The 18,611-nt window shown below is 51.5% G+C and overlaps 1 protein-coding gene across 1 annotated transcript; it reads left to right on the top strand.

The window, feature by feature from the left end:
• The first annotated feature begins 1,395 nt into the window (after nucleotides 1-1,395).
• UPB1 (beta-ureidopropionase 1) lies at nucleotides 1,396-18,062 on the top strand. Its single transcript, XM_063315505.1, has 10 exons — nucleotides 1,396-1,565; nucleotides 3,188-3,359; nucleotides 4,427-4,514; nucleotides 5,955-6,049; nucleotides 7,004-7,165; nucleotides 10,628-10,797; nucleotides 13,186-13,267; nucleotides 14,552-14,594; nucleotides 15,647-15,801; nucleotides 17,821-18,062. The coding sequence occupies exons 1-10, from the start codon at nucleotides 1,465-1,467 to the stop codon at nucleotides 17,902-17,904; spliced, it is 1,152 nt and encodes a 383-aa protein (XP_063171575.1). The 5' UTR covers nucleotides 1,396-1,464; the 3' UTR covers nucleotides 17,905-18,062.
• Nucleotides 18,063-18,611: the final 549 nt, after the last annotated feature.

Raw genomic sequence — 18,611 nt, 5'->3', positions numbered from 1 at the left:
CCCTTGAACACTGGGAGCACCTCGGGAGGAGGCCCACAAGTCCTGACCCCTTTCGGGGGGGGGGCAAGGGGGGTAATTTACAAAACCTCGCTGCACCTTCTTTCTCAGCAACAACCCTCCTGCTTTGCAGGATTTTATTTCTTTTGGCTGAAATCCTCTTCGTTCCTCTTCCGGGGACGGTGAGGAGCCTGGGTCCAACCCCCACGGTGATGGTTGATGCAACAGTCGGTCCCGCTGAGGGCGATTCACCAGCAGGTTCAGGATTCCATCCTTGGAGGGCTGGAAATAGGCGGGCTGGGGACCCCTGGGTGCTGGTGGGAGGGTTGGATCCCCAGACCCACTCGGACAACATCTAGCAACATTTGGGGGGGGGGGGGGAGGGACAGCTGCTTGGTCGCCAGATACCCAGCAGCAACCAGCACAAGGGTGGGGAGCAGCGAAATGGAGACGTCCTCTGCACGCTGTCCTGCACCCCTTCAGACCCGGCCATGCCCCCCACAGGGATGCGATTTCAACCCTGCTGCTGAATTCAAGAGTGGAGAGGGGGAAACAAAACCCGAAAGAGCTGCCTCTGCCATGAGCCACCCCGCCCGCCCCCGCCTCCGCCTATTTCACCATCCACACTGGCGTGACTGAGCGTGCAAGTGAGCTGCTGGACATCGGCCCTTCCGGAAGATCCAGAAGTCTCGTGACAGTGGGGGGCAGCGGGAAGAACGGCTGGGCACGCCCGGTCCTGGTGGGGGCGCATCGCTCTCTCTACAGGTGGTTCCCACGTTACACTAAGCCACAGCGCGCTTTATCGGGCTTGGGCTGACTGTGCCATGTGAAGCCAGCCCAGGGTGGCACAGGCAGTGGGGGGCAGTGGGAAGCAGGCAGCGCCCCCTCGCGTGCCAGGAGCAGGGACCAGCCCCATTTGCCCCTGAGGCTTTGCGGGGGGGGGGGCCTGAGACGCGGCAGGCCTGGGGGGCCCTCGACAGAGAGGGCGGCATCCTTGCAGCCCAGGCCCTCCCTTCTGCCCCCGGGGAGGGCGGCCCTGCTCTGCCCCCTGGCTGGATGCGGAGCTTTGCCCGGGCCCTGCCCCCCCCCGCCCGGGGGGATTCCTCCAGAACCTCCGCCAGGAGAGCCGCCGGGGGGGGGCGGTGCGGGGGGGGAAAGGGGCGCCCCGCTGCGGGGGAATCCCAGCCCGCGCGTGCCCCGCAGCCTTCGTGGGCCGGATCCACCCGTGGCGGCAGGGGGAGAGGCCGGCTGCACGCGCGCGAGACCCGCCGGCCCCTTCCGGAAGCCTCCCGCGAGTTATACCCCGGCGAGGCTCGCTTCTCAGGCGAACGGGTTAATGGTTAACTCGCGGCCGCTCCGCGCAGCGGCTCCCGGCCCCTCCCGCGCAGAGCCACCGCCGCCGCCCCGCGGCCGTTCAGGCAGAGGGAACGCGGCTCCGGGGCAGCCGCGGCGGACGGGCGGGCGGCGATGGCGGCGCGGCTGGACTCGCTGGAGCGCTGCCTGGAGCGGCACCTGCCCGCCGCCGAGCTGGCGGAGGCGAAGCGGCTCCTCTTCGGGGAGCCTCTCAGGTGCGCGGCGGCGGTCCCGCCAGGAGCCCGAGAAGCGCCGGGGCTCCCTCCCCTCCCTCCCGACGGGGCTTCCAGGGAAGGCGCCCCTCTGCAGGCGGGCCCCGAGACCCCGCTCCGGCCCTGGCGGGCCCGAAGTTAGCGAATGCCCCAGCGCCCGGCCGGGCGAAAGGCCTCGGGGCGCCGCTGCCTGGCGCGGGTCCCCGGGGCCGCTGCGGCCCGCCCGGCAGAGCCCCTGAGCGCCGCCCGCGGGAGGCCCGCTCGGCCGTCCCCGCCCCTCCGCCGCTTCCCGACCCCGGCCCGGGCCCGGCTGGCAAACCTCCGGGCTCGCCTGCGGAGGGGCAAGGCGCTCCGGTGGAAGGGCCGGCCGCGAAGGAGCCGCTTTCCTCAAGACCGCCGCCCCTCGGGGCTGCCGAAAGGGAGAGCCCCTGGGCGCTCGCCCCGCAAGCCGGGGAGGCCGCTGGACCCTCGCGGCCCTCGGCCCTCCAGCTGGCGGGGGCCAACCTTCGGGGCGCGAGGGCCGCGGCGGGCGGCGGCGAAGCACAGCCCTGCCTGGCCTTCCGGCCTGCCCCCCTGAGACCCGCAAAGCCGCGGGGTCTCGCCCGCAGGAGGCCCCGGGCGGGGGTCCCCCTCGGCGGCGGCTGCCTGGGCGCCTCGCGCTTCCGCAGCCCCGGGAAAGGCCGGCCGAAGTTCCGTCTCTCTCCCGCAGCTTCGTGCCCTGTGCCAAGCCCGGCCGTTACCCTGCGTGGAGGGAAAGAGCCGGCCTGCCTAGTCCGGGGAGCCTCCAGCCACCCCCGGGCCCGGCGTAAAGGAGCCTCTGGGTGACCGTGCCTTTCCCGCACAGCTTGCCCAAGGCAGGGGCGGCAGAGGCGCAGGCCCCGCGGCACGCGGCGGCCGGAGTGTTTGTCCAGGAATTACTGTTTGGAACAAGCAAGAACAGGGACAGTATCGGACGCAATAGCGGTGTTCGCCTTTAAATAAATACTAAAAATAAAGGAGAGGAAACCAAGTTCCGCTTTTGCCCTGGCCATGCTCACTGTGGGGGGCACGCCTAGAATCCTTGATCCAGTCCAGTTGCAGTTTTCAGAAAAGCGCTTCCACAAAGCTTAATGGAGGCTTTTAGAAGTTCCTTTAATATGCCATGCTACCTAGGTCATTTCTTTATACGTAGCTAAGGATATATTGAAAAACTAAGCTCCATGACATTTTAGACCCTATGTTTACTTACTTGTATTCTACTATTGTATTTTAGTCCTCTGTTGTTATTTGTTCAGTTGCTTCCGACTCTTCGTGACTTCACGGGCCAGCCCATGCCAGAGCTTCCTCTTGGTCGTCACCACCCCCAGCTCCCCCAGGGACGAGTCCGTCACCTCTAGAATATCATCCATCCATCTTGCCCTTGGTCGGCCCCTCTTCCTTTTGCCTTCCACTCTCCCTAGCATCAACATCTTCTCCAGGCTGTCCTGTCTTCTCATTGTGTGGCCAAAGTAGAGGATTTTAGTCCTCTACCCAATTATATTTCATTTGGATATAAAAAGTCTGAAAATGCAGAGGGTACCTCTATTATTCAGTAGGTGACTGCAGAAAAAGAGAGGCTTTCCTCCTTTTCTTCCAACTTGTTGCAGGCCGCTGGATCTGCCTATGGAAGCTCACTCGGCTGCTGCGGAAAGGAAGTTTGAGCTGCAGGGCCATAGATTCAAAGCTGCGCCAGAGCAGCTGCGGCAGCCGCGCCTGGTCCGGGTAGGGCTGATCCAGAACGAGATTCCTCTGGCCACAGATGTGCCAGTCGCTGAGCAGGTACGAGCTGTGGGACCCTGACCCTGACCCTAGCCTTGGTATTAACTATTAGTCTGCGGTGGCCCTTGGACAGCTGGAATGAAAAAGAGGAGCCCTGAAAATTTTGGCAGCTGGAAATCACTAATGGCTCTTCGGGGGCTGTGGTGCAAAGGGAGGTGCCTGATGGCGGGGAGGATGAAAATGTGTGTTTATTGAGTGGGACAGTTGCTGCCTGTTCGTTCTGCAGGTCCAGGAGGGGGTGGTGAGATGGTGGGGCGGCCTGAGGTTTGGGTGGGCTATAGGGCAGTGACGAGTGCTGGGACCTGGGGCAGATCCACTGATACGGTCCACAGAGGATACCTCCTTCGTGACTAGACCACAAGCAGGCTGTTGCAGCCTGCCACTGTTGTAAGTCATGTCATGTACTTAATTACAATAATTTATCAAAAAGTCATTGCAATTAAGTACTGTACATTATATAACCCAACAGCAGTGGCAGTCTATTTTTCTGTCTGATTTTGATGCCTTTTCATTACTCAGGACTTTAGCTCTGGGCACGGCATGTGGCTTTGGGGTGTGCGGGTCCTAGAGCAACAGGGTCGCCATCCTGGCTCTGAGTCCTGGCTTGCTTTTGTTGGGTGAAACACGGGGCACCCCTTGCCCTTCCAGTGGCAAAGTCAGGCTTTCCTGGGATGAAGAGGCTGCTGCTCTCGATTCCATGATTTCCCCAGCAGGGGCAGGATGTCTAGGGATGGGTTGCCCTGGCCCCCTTGGCTTGGGAGGACCCTGCCCCTTCTGCTGGGCTTAGAAGCCGAACATTGTCAATCTGGTTCTCCAGACTGCTCCAGCTAGCTGCTGGCTTTTGTCCTCCCCAAGGGAGAAGCCTCCTTGGGATCTTTTGAGATTTCCAGAGTGTGGAACCCACTACAGAGCCTCCTTAGCTATCCGTGGCAAACTCTGGTGGGCATCTACTCTACCCGTTTCCTCACTTGGCATTTACCTGGGTTTGAGCCTGGGAGGTGAAAGGAGAGTAGTAGTAACTTATTAACACAAGTGCTGTTTTGACCTTTGGTGCTGCTTCTGTCTAGGTAACTGCCCTGCACAAGCGCATGAAAGAGATTGTGGAAGTGGCAGAAATGTGCGGAGTAAATGTGATCTGTTTCCAAGAGGCCTGGAGTAAGTGGTAGATCGTTTAGCCTCCACTGCTTGCCCTCCACCCCACCAAAGCTCGGATCCATAGAGCAATTTAGGAGCCCTGCTAAGTGTGGTCTTAGTAGAAGGCCTGGAGTGCATTGGGGGAACCTCCACGGGCAGGGGGGACATGAAATAACCTTGTCTGGTAGGCTGGATTGTACTGCAAAATAATCCCGCGAAGGGAAATACATTTATTGTGGCGTGAGCCATCTTGATGAAGAAGACAAGACCGTTTCAGCAGAGAGTGGTGTGTCATCTGGAGGAGGGGATAATAAACGTTCTGTGGAATCCCATACCTGATCTGGACTGAAAAGAAGCCGGAGCTAAAGGTCTTACCAGGAGGCAGGACCAAAAACTATAGGAAGCAGCAGGAGGGAGAAATTCTCGGGCTCGGCTGAACTGAAGCGCTCCTTGAAAACTCTTCCCAGGCTGTAGCATCTTACAAAACTGCCTGGCCTGAAGGCCGCGGTGGGAGGGAGGCCTCCGCCTGTGTGGCGCTGGCTTTGGGAGAGGCGAAGTGAGCGACCCAGATGAGAGAGTCACTCACATGGTGGGAGGTCTCCTCAGTGAGATTCCCCCTCCTTCGTCTCTGCTTGCATCCTTGTGGGCGGAGAAGAGGCAATGACCCCAGTGGGCTTGGTGGGATGGGGCTTCGTTGGCTATGCCAGTGCATGCTGTGGTGGGGTTGGCAGATGGGTATGGCTCGAATGCTTTGCTGTTCAGCTCTGTGGCACAGCACTAGTATCAGGTGCAAAGAAGCATAGATCCAGTCCCAGCCATTTCTGTTCAAAAGGCTGTCAAGCAACAGAAGGTGGGAAGAGGGGCCCTGACTGGCTTCTGCAGAGGGGAGGGGACAGGCCTAGAAGGGGAACAAAGAGCAGAGCTTGACCCAATCCAAGGCACATTCCTGTCTTCCTCTGAAGTTTGTTTTAGTATTTTTTGTTAGCAAACGAACACTTTTAAAGGGAAGGCTATTTTGCAGATATTTCACCTTGATTGTAAGGGACGTAAAACAGCAGAGTGACTCCCCCAACCCCAGGTTTAGACTTCTGTCTTTACAGAGGTGATTGAGTTAGTGACAGAGAGGCAGTCGGTCAGTATCTGTGGGCTTCCTAACAAATGATACGAGAGCCAGTTTCATGTAGTGGTTAGGGCACCAGGCGGGAACCCGGGAGACCCTGAGTTCTAGTCCTGCCTGAGGCACAAAGCCAGCTGGGTGACCCTGGGCCAGTCCCTCTCTCTCAGCCCTAGGAAGGAGGCAATGGCAAACCACTTCTGAAAAACCTTGCCAAGAAAACTACAGGGACTTGTTCAGGCAGTCTCCGAGAATCGGACACGATTGAACAGATTAAAAAAAAGAAAACTGTTTTGTTTAACCAGATCAAAGTCGTGTGCTCATTTCTTTTTATACTGTTTCACTAGCCATGCCTTTTGCTTTCTGCACACGAGAGAAACTGCCTTGGACCGAATTTGCTGAATCAGCAGAAGATGGGCCGACCACAAGATTTTGCCAGATGGTAGAGAACTCCATTTTGCTTCCTCCTCCCTGCAAATACTTTCTAGAATTATTTTAAGATTGTGTATAGCATACAATTCTGTTTTGTGTAACACTGTTTGGCATTCAGTTCATTTCTTCTATATGTTCTCATCCCTCTGCAAATTGGGAGGACTAGGAATATCTTTTACTGCAGGGGCCGGCAACTGTTTGCCAAAAGGTGGATATGGCTGATCACACTTGTGATTGTGTGCCCCAAAATGTCAGCCCTGTTTAACTCAATGGGACATTTGTCTGCCCAGAGATCATAAGGTGGTGTTGTGAAGGAAGCTAACAGGAGGAGGAGCGCAGGGCCCCGGTGCTCCTGTATGGCTCCAGGCTATTTGTTCCAATAAGCAATGGGTGGATTGGGCCCCTGCTAACGGAGCCAGCTGCATCTCTGCAGCGACTGCAGGCACAGGCGCCCACAGTAAACTTGCCGGAAAGTGCAAAAAGTCCCTTTTTGAGAGGGAAGCGTTTTATTCTGTGAAATGATTTGCTGAATCCAGAGGGACAAGGTGCTCTGCTTTGCGTCTCTACCATCCTCACCAAAATGCAAGTTCAAGAATGGGTGACTGTAAATGTGTGATTAATTGCTTCTTGGGGGATGTTGTGGTAAACATTCAGGCATATGGGGAAACAAGATGACCCAAGGGAAGGGAGGGAAAACGCAATTGGATCAAGGAAGACATGACTTATTCAAGGCTCAAATGTAATACAAAATACTCTTTCCAGAAATGATAATAACATAATTCATTTGCTGTAAGTTGCACAGAGAGGATAGTTGCTGCGTTTCTAGCAATGAAAGCTGACGTGCTTTCGGTATGACCTCAGAAATGCTCTGAAAAGGGCAATTCTGCACTGCCTTGTTGTTGCCTTTCTGAATAAACCACACCAAAAAAGTGCTGCATACAACGTGGTATGATTTTGTTTGCAGCTGGCCAAGAGACACAATCTGGTTGTGGTGTCCCCTATCCTGGAGAGAGACCTTGTGCATGGCGAAACTCTGTGGAATACGGCGGTGGTCATTTCTGACTCGGGTTCTGTGCTTGGCAAGAGCAGGAAGAACCACGTCCCACGGGTGGGGGACTTCAACGAGGTGAGTTGTGGGCTGGGGCCTGGGGAGGCCTCATGGTTTTGCAGGGGCGGCGCTTCAGGGCCTGGGGGTGGTGGGCTGGTGGAGGCTGGTCCTTCTCGCTGCACAGAGAGGGAGCCCTGTGCAGGGAAAAGCAGCTCCTGCTTTGCAGGGCTTAAGCCCAACAGCAGAAAGTGGCTGATCAACTTGGAGAGCCATTGCTCTCAGCGCAGACAACGTTGGGTAAACCAGCTGGCATAAAGAAGAAGATTGGCATCAAGCAGGGAAAGGCTGTAATAATCTGGGGTGGGGGGTAGTCTGGGTGGCGTCCCCCCTCCTCCCTCAGACCTGGCAGGGGGTGGGAGCCATTCAAGACCTGTGGGTTTGGTGAAGGATAGAGGTATGCAAAGCCTTTTGTTCCGAAGGTTTCAGGTGTGCGCTTCCAGGCAATGTCCCATTTGGGTGGCAAAACTGCTGGTTTTAAGCATGAAATGGGCTGTTTCGAGGATTCTGGAAGTGATCCAAGTCAGAACAGCTCTGTCGTGGTACCGCATCAGATGCAAAAGCCCAGGAGGTGCTCTTGAGGGACTTTGGCGTAGAGTTTTGCAACATGTTCTGCGACATGCTAATTGCCTCATCCAGGCCCAACGAAGCTGGAGGCATTGATCTGACTGAGGAAGAAGGTACACGTGATAGCAGTTGGGTGAACAGTCCGTATCTCCTCTGGGGCAAAGGTTCTCTGGACAGATCCCATTATGTCGTATGTGCCTAGCCAAATGAACAAACCAATGAACGGAGGAGCAAATGGCCACTGGATTTCTAGTGGGGAGGCATGTATACTCCCCCAAGCAACTGGGACTCAACTAGAATGGTTCCTTCCCTGGTATATTTCCCTTGCTGTTTTTACCAGCGGTACAGAAATTTACTTTCTGCTGCAGATTTCTTTTTATTAATGGTCAAACTGTGACAGTGGAATAACCCCAGCTGATCTGGTGGGCAAAAGACAAGGCCTCCTATCCCCTGGGCATTGCTACAGATCTGTAAGCTATTAGGTAGCCAACCCACTGAGCTGGCCCAGGCACGAGCAGACATTTGGCAGCGCGCTCCCTGGCCCTTCTAAAGCACTGTGCCTCAGATCAAGCAGTGAATTTTGAAAACTGAGACAGGTACTGAGCAGCTGTGAGGGTGTAGTGTGGAAGCACATCTGAGAAGAGAGACAGAGGGCTGGGGGAGGAGAAGACTCTCGGGGGGCAGGCCCCATTGACAGTTCAGTCCCGTATGGAACCAGCGGTTTGTCTTTGTAGATGGGGCTGGACATAGACTGCATAGGAGTGTATTTGTGCAAAGTCCAGCAAAACAGCCTGAACGGCTGTTGGAAGCAATTGGCAAAACCTTCTTTAGTTACATTGAATATTTTCAGAATTAGCCAGGACATCATTTGTACAGCTTTTGACAACCAGCTTAGAGCTATCCTGGTAGCAACAAAGAGTTAAGTGGATGGGACACATGGTGGAAATTGATCCCTTGGCCTCTTCTGTGCCCTAACTTGGTCCATTTTCCTGCTAAGTAATATTTTTTCAAGGAAGGGAACTTTTATGGATAGAAGTGGATGTTTCTAGAGAGATTCTAGAGAACCGTTTGCAAATAATTGAGTCCCTGGTCACTTGGGGGAGTATACATGTCTCCCCACTAGAAATCTGGTGGCCATTTATTCCTTCATTTATTTGTTTGTTCATTTGGTTAGGAGCATAAGACATAATGGAATCTGGAATTTGGAACCTACTAGTTCAATAAGAGAGCCAGTTTGGTGTTGTGGTTAAGGCACCAGGCTGAAAACTGGGAGACCAGGAGTTCTAGTCCTGCCTTGGGCACAAAGCCAGCTGGGTGACCTTGGGCCAGTCGCTCTCTCTCAGCCCCAGGAGGGAGGCAATGGCAAACCACTTCTGAAAAACCTTGCCAGGAAAACTGCAGGGACTTGTCCAGGCAGTCTCTGAGAATCGGACACAATTGAACGGATTAGAAAAAAAGTTTAATAAGGAAACAAAGGAAATAAGGCAAAAGGGAGACTGGAGTCACAGAGTCAAACCCTTTATCTTAACAGTATCTGCACTAAAGCTTGAAATATGGGTAACAATGTGAGCTGGATACCATGAGGCACAAAGACCTAACAAGGATTACACCAGTGGAACATGGGACTTGATGTGGACACCCTGTAACATCCAACACAAAAGAGAAAGTGGTGTAATGCTGAATATCAGGGATGAACTGGCCTCTCCAGAGGCCCACCGTCCTGATGGTAATACAAGTGTGGAAAGCATCTGCGTTAACATAAAAGGGCAATCTAATAGAAAAGATTTCTTGCTAGGAGTCTGCTGCAGACCACCAAACCAGTAAGAAGATTTATTAAAGCAATAACTGAAGCTTCAAAAAACCGTGAAGTGGTTGTGATGGGAGATTTCAAATATCCAGACATCTGCTGGAAGACTAATTCACAAAACTAGGAGGTCTGGCCAACACCCAGGAAGACAGAATGAAATTGCAATCTAATCTGGATAAGTTAGAAGTCTAGGCTGAGCGGAACAAAATGTCCTTCAACTGTGAGAAATGCAAGGTATTATATTTAGGGAGGGAGGATAGAGGACACACATGCAAGATGATGGATTCATGGCTTGGAAACACTATGTTGGAGAAAGACTTGGGTGTGTCCATGATCAACCAGCTAATGTGAGCCAACAGTGCGAGATGGCTGCTGGAACGGCTGATGTGATTCAGAGCTGCATCAGAAAAGGCACTGCGTCAAAGAACGTGGAGATTTAATTCCCTTCCGCTTAGCGCTGGTGAGGCCAGACATGGAGAATGGCGCATGATTTGGGGTACCACATTTCCAGAAGCTTATGGATGGGTTAGAACAGATTCAGAGGACAGCAAAGATGACACAGGGGCTTGAGGAAAATCTGGAGAAAGGACGACTGAGCGGAGACAGGTGTGAGGTTTTTTATTTTTAAGGCTTAATTTTAGAAACTCACAGCACCAGCCACGATGGGTATCTTCCTTCCCTTTGATGTGTAAGGTTCGAGCACCCAGGTGCAATTAACCATTGCTCCTGGGCTCTCCATCCTTACAACGCGATATCAGTGTTCAGTTACATTAAAGGGTGTCCTAGAGGACGGTCTGGAACTATTTTCCACGGCCACAGAATCTAGGACCAGAAATAAGGGATGTCAGTTGCAGCTACCTAGATTCCATCTGAACGTAAGGAAAAGCCTTTGGACGGTGAGGTCTGTACTAGAGCTGGGTAGTCTCTCTGCAGAGGCCCGTGGAAAGGGCTTTCCGTCTGGAAATGCTGAAGAAGAGGCTGGACAGCAGCCTCCTCTTGGGCATGATGTTCTGCGTGTTCCTGCAGAGGGTGGGAGTAGAGGTTGGCTGTGGCTCCTTCCAGCTCCACAGTTCTGTTCTGCAACGCGGTCCTGGCTCTTCTGTTTGCAGTCAACGTATTACATGGAGGGGGACAGAGGGCATCCAGTGTTTGAGACCCAGTTTGGGAAGATCGCTGTGAATATTTGCTTTGGCCGCCATCATCCCCTCAACTGGCTCCTGTATAGCTTGAACGGCGCAGAGATCATCTTTAATCCTTCTGCCACTATTGGCAAACTCAGGTATCCTCATGTTACCTTGGTTGCGGAAAACGGTGTAAAATAGCTAGATGGGTCTTGTGAAAGCCAGGGCTGGGCCAGCGTTCCTAATGAGATGGCATCCAGGCAGTCTCTTGGTTTAGGTTCAGGTGACTTACCTGTCTTTAAAAACCCTTGTCTGAAGAAGACCAAACCCTCCAGTCTGTGCTGTGGCACGTTCTGCATTCTTCCTTGGTTTGCCAAGGGGGCGGCTTCCGCAGCTCCCCCTCTTCCACCTGCTCTGCCCCAGCCAGCCAGGAAAGCCAGAGGAAGGAAGATGCCTCCCCGCCTCTTCTCATTGGACATGCAAGAAGCAGCCTGGGGCATGTCGGTTGACTCCAAGGAGGGCTGCTTCTCGCACTGGTAAGAGTCTAGTAGCCATTCCAGAACAGTCAACAATGCAGACTGCCCCACTTTCCCAAAAGAGGCAAGGAAGGAGCACTGGAACTGGAGCCTTGCTAGCTTAATCCCCCTCTCTCTCATCTTTCTCATCTCCCTCATCTGTCTGTCTGTCTGTCTGTCTGTCTGTCTGTCTGTCTGTCTATCTATCTATCTATCTATCTATCTAATCTCTATCATCTCTGTCTACCATCTATCTATATCTATCATCTGTCATCTCTATCTATATCATCTTTCTCTATCATCTATCATCTATCTACCATCTCTCTCATCCATCTATCATCCATCATTTCTCCATCCCTCTGTCCATCATCATCTCTCTCCCATCCATCCATCTATATCATCTATCTTCTTTCTATCTATCTATCATCTATCTATATCTATCTATCTATCTATCTATCTATCTATCTATCTATCTATCTATCTATCATCTATCTATCTATCTATCTATCTATCTATCTATCTATCTATCTATCTATCATCTCTTCTAAGAAGTTTGAAGGCTGCCTAATTTATTATAATTGTTGCTTGGGTTTAACAGGTTTCCCTGTAGGAGCTAGGCCAGCGTCTCGGCTTCAGGATTTTCAGTAGCCAGTAGTTCTGCTGAACTCCTCTGGGCGTTCAGAGTAACCTGGTCACTTCCCCAAATATTGCAAGACGAAGTGCAGGTACTTAAAACAGGAGAACCTGCTCTGTTTTGTGCCCTCGAGGGTCCAAGGCAGAACACAGGGCCTTCATTTTCTCGTGATTGATTTGACGTAATAAGTCTCCCTTACAGAAATGGGCCCCTCTTAAGGCATTCCGGGTTCTATGATAGTATTACAACATCAACTGCATAAAGCAGTACAGATTCAATCTACTGATTTTCAAGTTTTAGTCTTTCCTCTTCAAGGGGCCTATGCTACATAAATGCAACAGTTAAAGAGTAATGGAGCCAAGAGGCAACCTTATTTGACCCCCTGCTAGGTAAGCATCAGTCCCCCATCTCACACAGAGCAGTCCAACATAGTGCAGGAAACTTACAGGAGTCCTTCATAAGCACATAACTGTGTGCATGAGTTCACCTCTCAGATAACTAGTTGCGGGCAAGTTCCTCCTGATTAATTTTCATTAGTTTTATAGACTGGATGCTGTTTCATTTGACAGGTTTCTTAGGCCATCGTATTTCCTTTATAAGACCCAGAAGAGCTCCCTGATGGAGTTTGGGTCCCCAGTACTTTTTCCATCTCTCTTTTTCAACTGTTGGGAGGGGGAGAAGCTTGAAAAGGCCTAAATTACGGTTTGGATGCACTGGGGGACTGGGTGGAAGTAAGCAAACCGTGGTTCACTTCAAGCACATGAGACAGAGGTCTTGCTGATCAGTAGAAAACCTGCGTAAGGAATTCAGCGTGCAGCCTGTGCTGGGTGGGCTAATGCCGCCTCCGAAAGGGCCGCAGGTGGTTCAAGCAGCCCTAGGATCACGGCTACTCTCGGGAAGCCAAGGGGAAGCCACGGCACCACTCTTGGGGAAGGATTAGGTTGTCTGTCATTCAAACAGGGAAACATTGCATGTTGTGCTTTCCTTGAAAAGCGCTGGAGGAATTTCCAAACAGTGCAAGCATGGCAGTGGGTTTCCGTCAGAAACTCTTTACTGGTTTTGAGGCACAAGTCAAATGCAGCTTCTGACTTACAACTGGGGCCCTCTCCCCATATGGGTCTGCTGTGCTGAATGCCCCATGCCTGGAGGGGCTAGACGTGGCCTTTCAGGGTGGCTCCTCCACCAAGTCTAACTCTCTTCTTCAGCTCCGGGTTTCTGTGCGCAGGTTTATTTTTTGCTCCCGGTTATTTGCGGTCTTAGGAGATGTTTGCCGCATTTTTATTGTACATCTGCCAGGGTGCCTAGTGGGCGGTGGGTGCCCTGTACGCATTTCATGACAAAGCAAGCCGTGTGGGTGGAAGAGAAGGTGTGCCTGCAAAATGTAATTTGCTCTACAGCGAATCCATGTGGCCCATTGAGGCAAGAAATGCAGCCATTGCCAACCACTGCTTCACCTGTGCCATCAATCGTGTGGGGACGGTAAGGCCTTGTTGCATGAAGTACACACAAAGTACACAATCCTCGTGTTGAGGAGTGTGGGGGAGCGGGGCTTGTGCCAGGAATCAACCCTAAGCCAGTCTTAAGAGCTTTGTTAACAATATTGTGGTTAAAAGTCTACTTCTGTAAAACAGTCCTGTGCTAAATACAGAACAGGGTACATGAAACATGGTTACATTTAAGAAAGAACAAAATCCTATAGGGAAAAAGTGTTTAATAAAAACTTGAAAAGAAGTAGGTAGAGACCTCAGTGTGCATGAGGTGTGTGTGGGGGGGACATTCACACTCCCATGGGGCTTCTTCCCGGGTGCATCATTCCCACCCTTTCTGGGGCAGGGGAGAACAACGCCAGAGGAGGAGAGACTGTTGGCAGCAGCTCCTTCGGCCTTCTCCTCCCTGACTGGCAGGTTTAGGCGGCCCTTTTCTCCAGAGCAGGCAGCTCCTCTGCTCCCCACCCAGCCAGGCCCGCACCAAGGGTCTATGTCACTCGGGGCAAGCATGGATTCCATGCCCATTTTGGCGCCCCCCAACACAGTGCCCGGGGCACATTCCCCGCTTGCCCTCCCCAGTTGCGGTCCTGCACCCAGCCCAGATCTCCACCTGGGCAGGGAGCCACATCAAGACTCTCCTCTCTGGGGGGCTGAGCAAAGAAGCCCAAGGGCAGCTGCTTCCAGTTCTGCCATTGGCTTGAGCTTCCTCTTGCTTTCCTTCCTGGGGATGCTGAGCCTGAAAATGCCCCCTCCCTTGCTGCAAGGAGGCTGGCCCTTCTCCTTCCCCACCACCCAGACATATGCTGACCCCCACCCACAATTCAGCTTGTTGCCCCAATGGGGGCTTCTCCCCCTGGGAGTGCCAGGCGCCTCCAATGTTCCTCTGCTCCCTGTCATAGCAGGTGGGACAAGGACAGGCCTGTCTGCTTTCCACACTCCATCAAAGCCAAGAGGCAACTTGAGAAGATGCAATAAATGCTTGAAAGGCAGACAGAGGCAATTGGAGTTACAGTGGTGGTTGGCTAATGTGACCTGTTCTGCCAACATTGTTCCTCCTGTTTCTTTAGATCAGCATTTCTCAACCTTGGCAACTTTAAGATGTGTGGACTTCAACTCCCAGAATTCCCCACCCAGCATGGCTGGCTGAGGAATTCTGGGAGTTGAAGTCCACACATCTTAAAGTTGCCAAGGTTGAGAAGCACTGCTTTAGAGTAGGGGAAACCTGGTGTGCATCAGTACCACCTTTTTTCATTGTGTACCACTTGGCCTCTTACAGGAACTTTACCCAAACCCGTTTACATCTGGAGATGGCGAACCCGGTGCGTGTGGCTTCTTTCTTTGGGGTGGAGGGGTGCCGGCTGTCTGTCTGGAGAAGCGCTTCCCTGCTTGTCTCCCCAAAGCCTTTGAGGGCCGAGATCCTGGCAGCAGGTGGGAGGATGTCAACCTGGGCCTTGCCCACCGCCCACCCGCCTTTTCTCCCTAAGGAAGTGGTATTGATGGGCTAGAGAAATAGCGTGGAAACAACAATGGAAATACATCAGGGTATAAACATAAAGCTCTTCACTGAGGAAAAAGAAGTCAAACTCTTTATGGCTCGAAGTAGAAGGGCATGGTAGTTGTCAGAACATGGAAAATCATAAACTCACTCTGCTGTCAGACTGACTGGCCAGTTCTGGGCATTGAACTTTTAAGAAGGATTCAAACTGGAGGGGCTTTTGTGAAGGCAACTAAGAAGCGTGTTAGAACAAATTGGGAGAACCAGGGTAATGTTAGGGTGCAGGTGTTGGACTGGGAGTGGGGAGAGCAGGCTCAAGTCCATCCTCAACTGCAGAAACTCACTTGGTGGCCATGGCTGATCTCTCTCTCTCAGCCCAGCCCAGCCCAGCCCAACCTACCTTTTAAGGACATTGTAGGAGAATTTGGAGAAGGAGGGCTACTTACATCCTCTGAGCTGAAGAAAAGGCCAGACATAAATCTAATGGGTGGTGGGATAGGTGGAGCCCTGAGAAAAGATGAGGATAGCAGTTTTCAAGTACAGCTGCTGGAAAGATGTCACACCAACATCTTTATGATGTTCCTCTCATGCCAGAGGGCAGGATTAGAGGACTTAAGTGACTGGAAGGCAGATTCTGATGGAGGACAATAAAAAGCCCAACAGTCTGAGCACTCAAGCTGTGGGCTCTGTCTGTTTTCTCTGGGGGGGGGGCTTTAATTTGGATGCCTGCTGGGTAAGTGGGTCGTGCAAGCAGGTTTAAATGATCTCCGACACTAGAATAATACGGCCCTTCAGTCCTGAAATCTTCATTCTCTACTGCAGTGGATCTCTCTGTTGGCTATATTAATAGCATCCTTTTGTTCCTTTATTATGAAGCCCACTGTGACTTGGGCTGTTTTTATGGCTCAAGTTATGTAGCCGCTCCAGATGGAAGTCGGACCCCAGGATTGTCACGAACCCGAGATGGGCTTTTGGTGGCAGAGATGGATCTAAATCTTTGCAGACAAGTTAGCGATAAATGGAATTTTAAGGTAAGACTTCTTCCATCTCTCTAAGCTGTTCAGCATGTATTTCTGATCTGGGAGTTTTGAACTTTGCTGGCTTCTATTCTCCTGAAAATAGTCTTTTATATATGTGCTCTGGAGAAGCACATCTGTTCTGGGAAGGTTAATATTTTGCAGGATCTAAAAAATACAGTATCATCAACAACTGGAAAATAATACGTTACTCTTTCTGACCAAGGTAATGAGACCATTACAGGATGTTTGTTGTTTAGATTGGGGAAATGCATTCATTGTCGTCATTCTGAAATGTTGTAGAACCTTCCTTTTGAAAAAATAATTCACTAATTATACTTGTGAATAATTCCATCATGATGACCCAAGTAAGTCATATTTCACACTCCTTAAAGGAACCCTCTAAGAAGGTGGAGATATTTTCAAGAACTGCCCACCATATTATTTATTTAAGAACAGCCCCTGCTGTTCTTAGGTAGTTCAGGCTTAACAACGGTGGCCAGAATCCTCTCTGAGCCCAGAGCAGTGCAGATGAACAGAATCTCCGGACAAGGAAGGGTCACTGCTGGGGCTGGACCCGAGGGGGGAAATGCCTTCCCCTTGAAGGGTTAGATGCACAGCTTTGGCTGCTTCTGGGTCGATCCCTGTCATTAGAGCCTCAAGCAGCTTCTGTAGCCCAGAATACCTTTTGTGGTTTCAGCTTTAGGGATGAGTTGCTTAGCTGGTAGGGTTCGTCCTCCTGTGGCCATCATGCTTTGCCATCATTCATTATCTTCGAAGAAGGTCCAGAACCTTCACCTGGTGCAAACTATGACAGTGAGGGTTCCAGGAATTCAACCAGGTCTCACTTACCTGCCTTTTAAGCCAGCCCTATTCATTGGGACTGGAAACAGTTTGGAGGCCAGAGCAGGTGAGAGAACTTGGCAGGATACAGTGCCTCCCATGTCAGCCTCCTGTACTGCAAGGTAAGGATCTCAGGGAGATCAGCTTTGCAGCATTTGGTCCTGGGGCCCAGGCCTTCCTCCGATCTCTGCTTCTTCCTCACCTCTATTAATGGAAGATTCCACCAGCCAAACAGATCAATTGTTAGGGATGACGTTTGCCCCCCAGGAATTAGCTGCTGATCTGGGTTCCATTTCCCCCAACGGTTTAGTCAGGTCACCAGTTGAGGTCCCTGATGCCAGTGGAGTCCTGCAGGACCGTGATTTCATCTCTGTCCTCTCCTAGAACATTGCTGGCTGAAAAGCAAAGGCCTGGGGGCTTCCTTCCTGGATTACATTACTGTTTCTGGAATTCTCCTCTTCCAAGAACCTTGGGCTTTGGGCAGTCTATTTATATTTGGATATGTCCCCTCTACCCTTAGAGTGCTCCCCAGTGTAAAAAAATGGTGCACCCTCAGGAGGGTTGAGTACAATGGTTTCCACATGTTGTGTTCCCGTGATGACACTGGAACCGTGTGCCAGTTGGCCGACTGAGAGCTGTTGCAAAGTAGTTTTGGGGAGGGGTGGCTGCTAATCACCTGACCCCAGAAAGCTCCGACTTACCAAAACACTGCCCACCTTGCTCCAGAGCAGGTTCCTACCTCCCTGATGGCTTTGGTCCTTTTTCTGGGCACTGTGAAGCTTGGCCCTGGCCTGCAGCTACCCATCTTTAGGGTCTTCACATTTAAGCCCCACGACAGTCCCTGCAGAGCGGGAATAACACTTGCTCTGAGTAGTACTTTTCATGTCGCCTTCTGGGGACAGCTCATTCTCTGCTCTGTATTTCTGTGGTTTTATTGCATCTGAGCATGTTGTTTTTTTCAGATATATTATGTTACAGTTGGGCTAATTCGTTTTATGAAGCATTTGGTAAATTAATCCTGGAAAATTGGACTTCCTTTTCAGCTACTATTGTGAATATTTGTTATGGGATACTAACATTAATAGTTTAAGAAACAAAGCAGTCACTAGGCCTGCAGCCCCATTTTGGAGGGATTTTGCAGCCACGGCTGGAGCATGAAAATAGCAGTTTGTGTTTTTTCCCCCTTTCCAGATGACTGGAAGGTACAAAATGTATGCTGAGGAACTTGCTGCATTTGTCCAGCCCAACTTTGTGCCCAACATTATCAGAGAGTAACTTCTCTGCTCATGGAGAGGAGGAGGAGCCTCTGAAGACATCTCCATCTTTGTGGGAATGGAGAGTTCTTCTTCAGGTGGGCCCTGCGGCCTTCCAGCTCTGTTGAACCGGTCCCTTCCCAGCTGGTCTCCTATATTAAAAGCTGCCCTCGATCACTCCTCAGTTGCAAAAGTGGTTTGTACATGGGGCGTGGAGACAAAAATCTAAAGTCTCCCACAATAAATTGAATTAGCGGGTCATGTCCTGTTCTAAAAATGATTATAAAATGCCTTAAACCAAGGGTGAGATATAAACAACACAAGTTCTTAGTACAGAAAGGCTCATACGATTTACTAGGTATGACAATCTGGAGGACGATACCCACAAAGAAGAGAGGCGTCAGACACACACCTCGGCCTCGAGTCCTCTGATCCTCCATGGATTTTGGAGACTTGGAGGAAGAGCAGAGTGGCAACGTGCACATGGGTGGAAGGGTGGATGCCCAGAAGGTAGAAATAAGTTTCAGTATTTTGATAACGTTACAGAAGTAGACTGGAAGTTCAACAATTAAATTTAACAGAGACAAGTGCAGAATTTTTCACTGAGGAAACAAACATTAAATGCATAGGCACAGGATGGGGAATTATTATTAATGAAATGTATATGCCTCCCAACTCCCAGCAACTCTGAGTGGTTTACACATTAAGAACAAAAAGAAGGGTAAAGAT

The sequence above is a fragment of the Candoia aspera genome, chromosome 15 (assembly GCF_035149785.1).
Source record: "Candoia aspera isolate rCanAsp1 chromosome 15, rCanAsp1.hap2, whole genome shotgun sequence".
NCBI classification, from domain to species: Eukaryota; Metazoa; Chordata; class Lepidosauria; order Squamata; family Boidae; genus Candoia; species Candoia aspera.
Note: the sequence above shows the minus strand (reverse complement) of the source record. Positions and strands in the feature narration are given on the sequence as shown.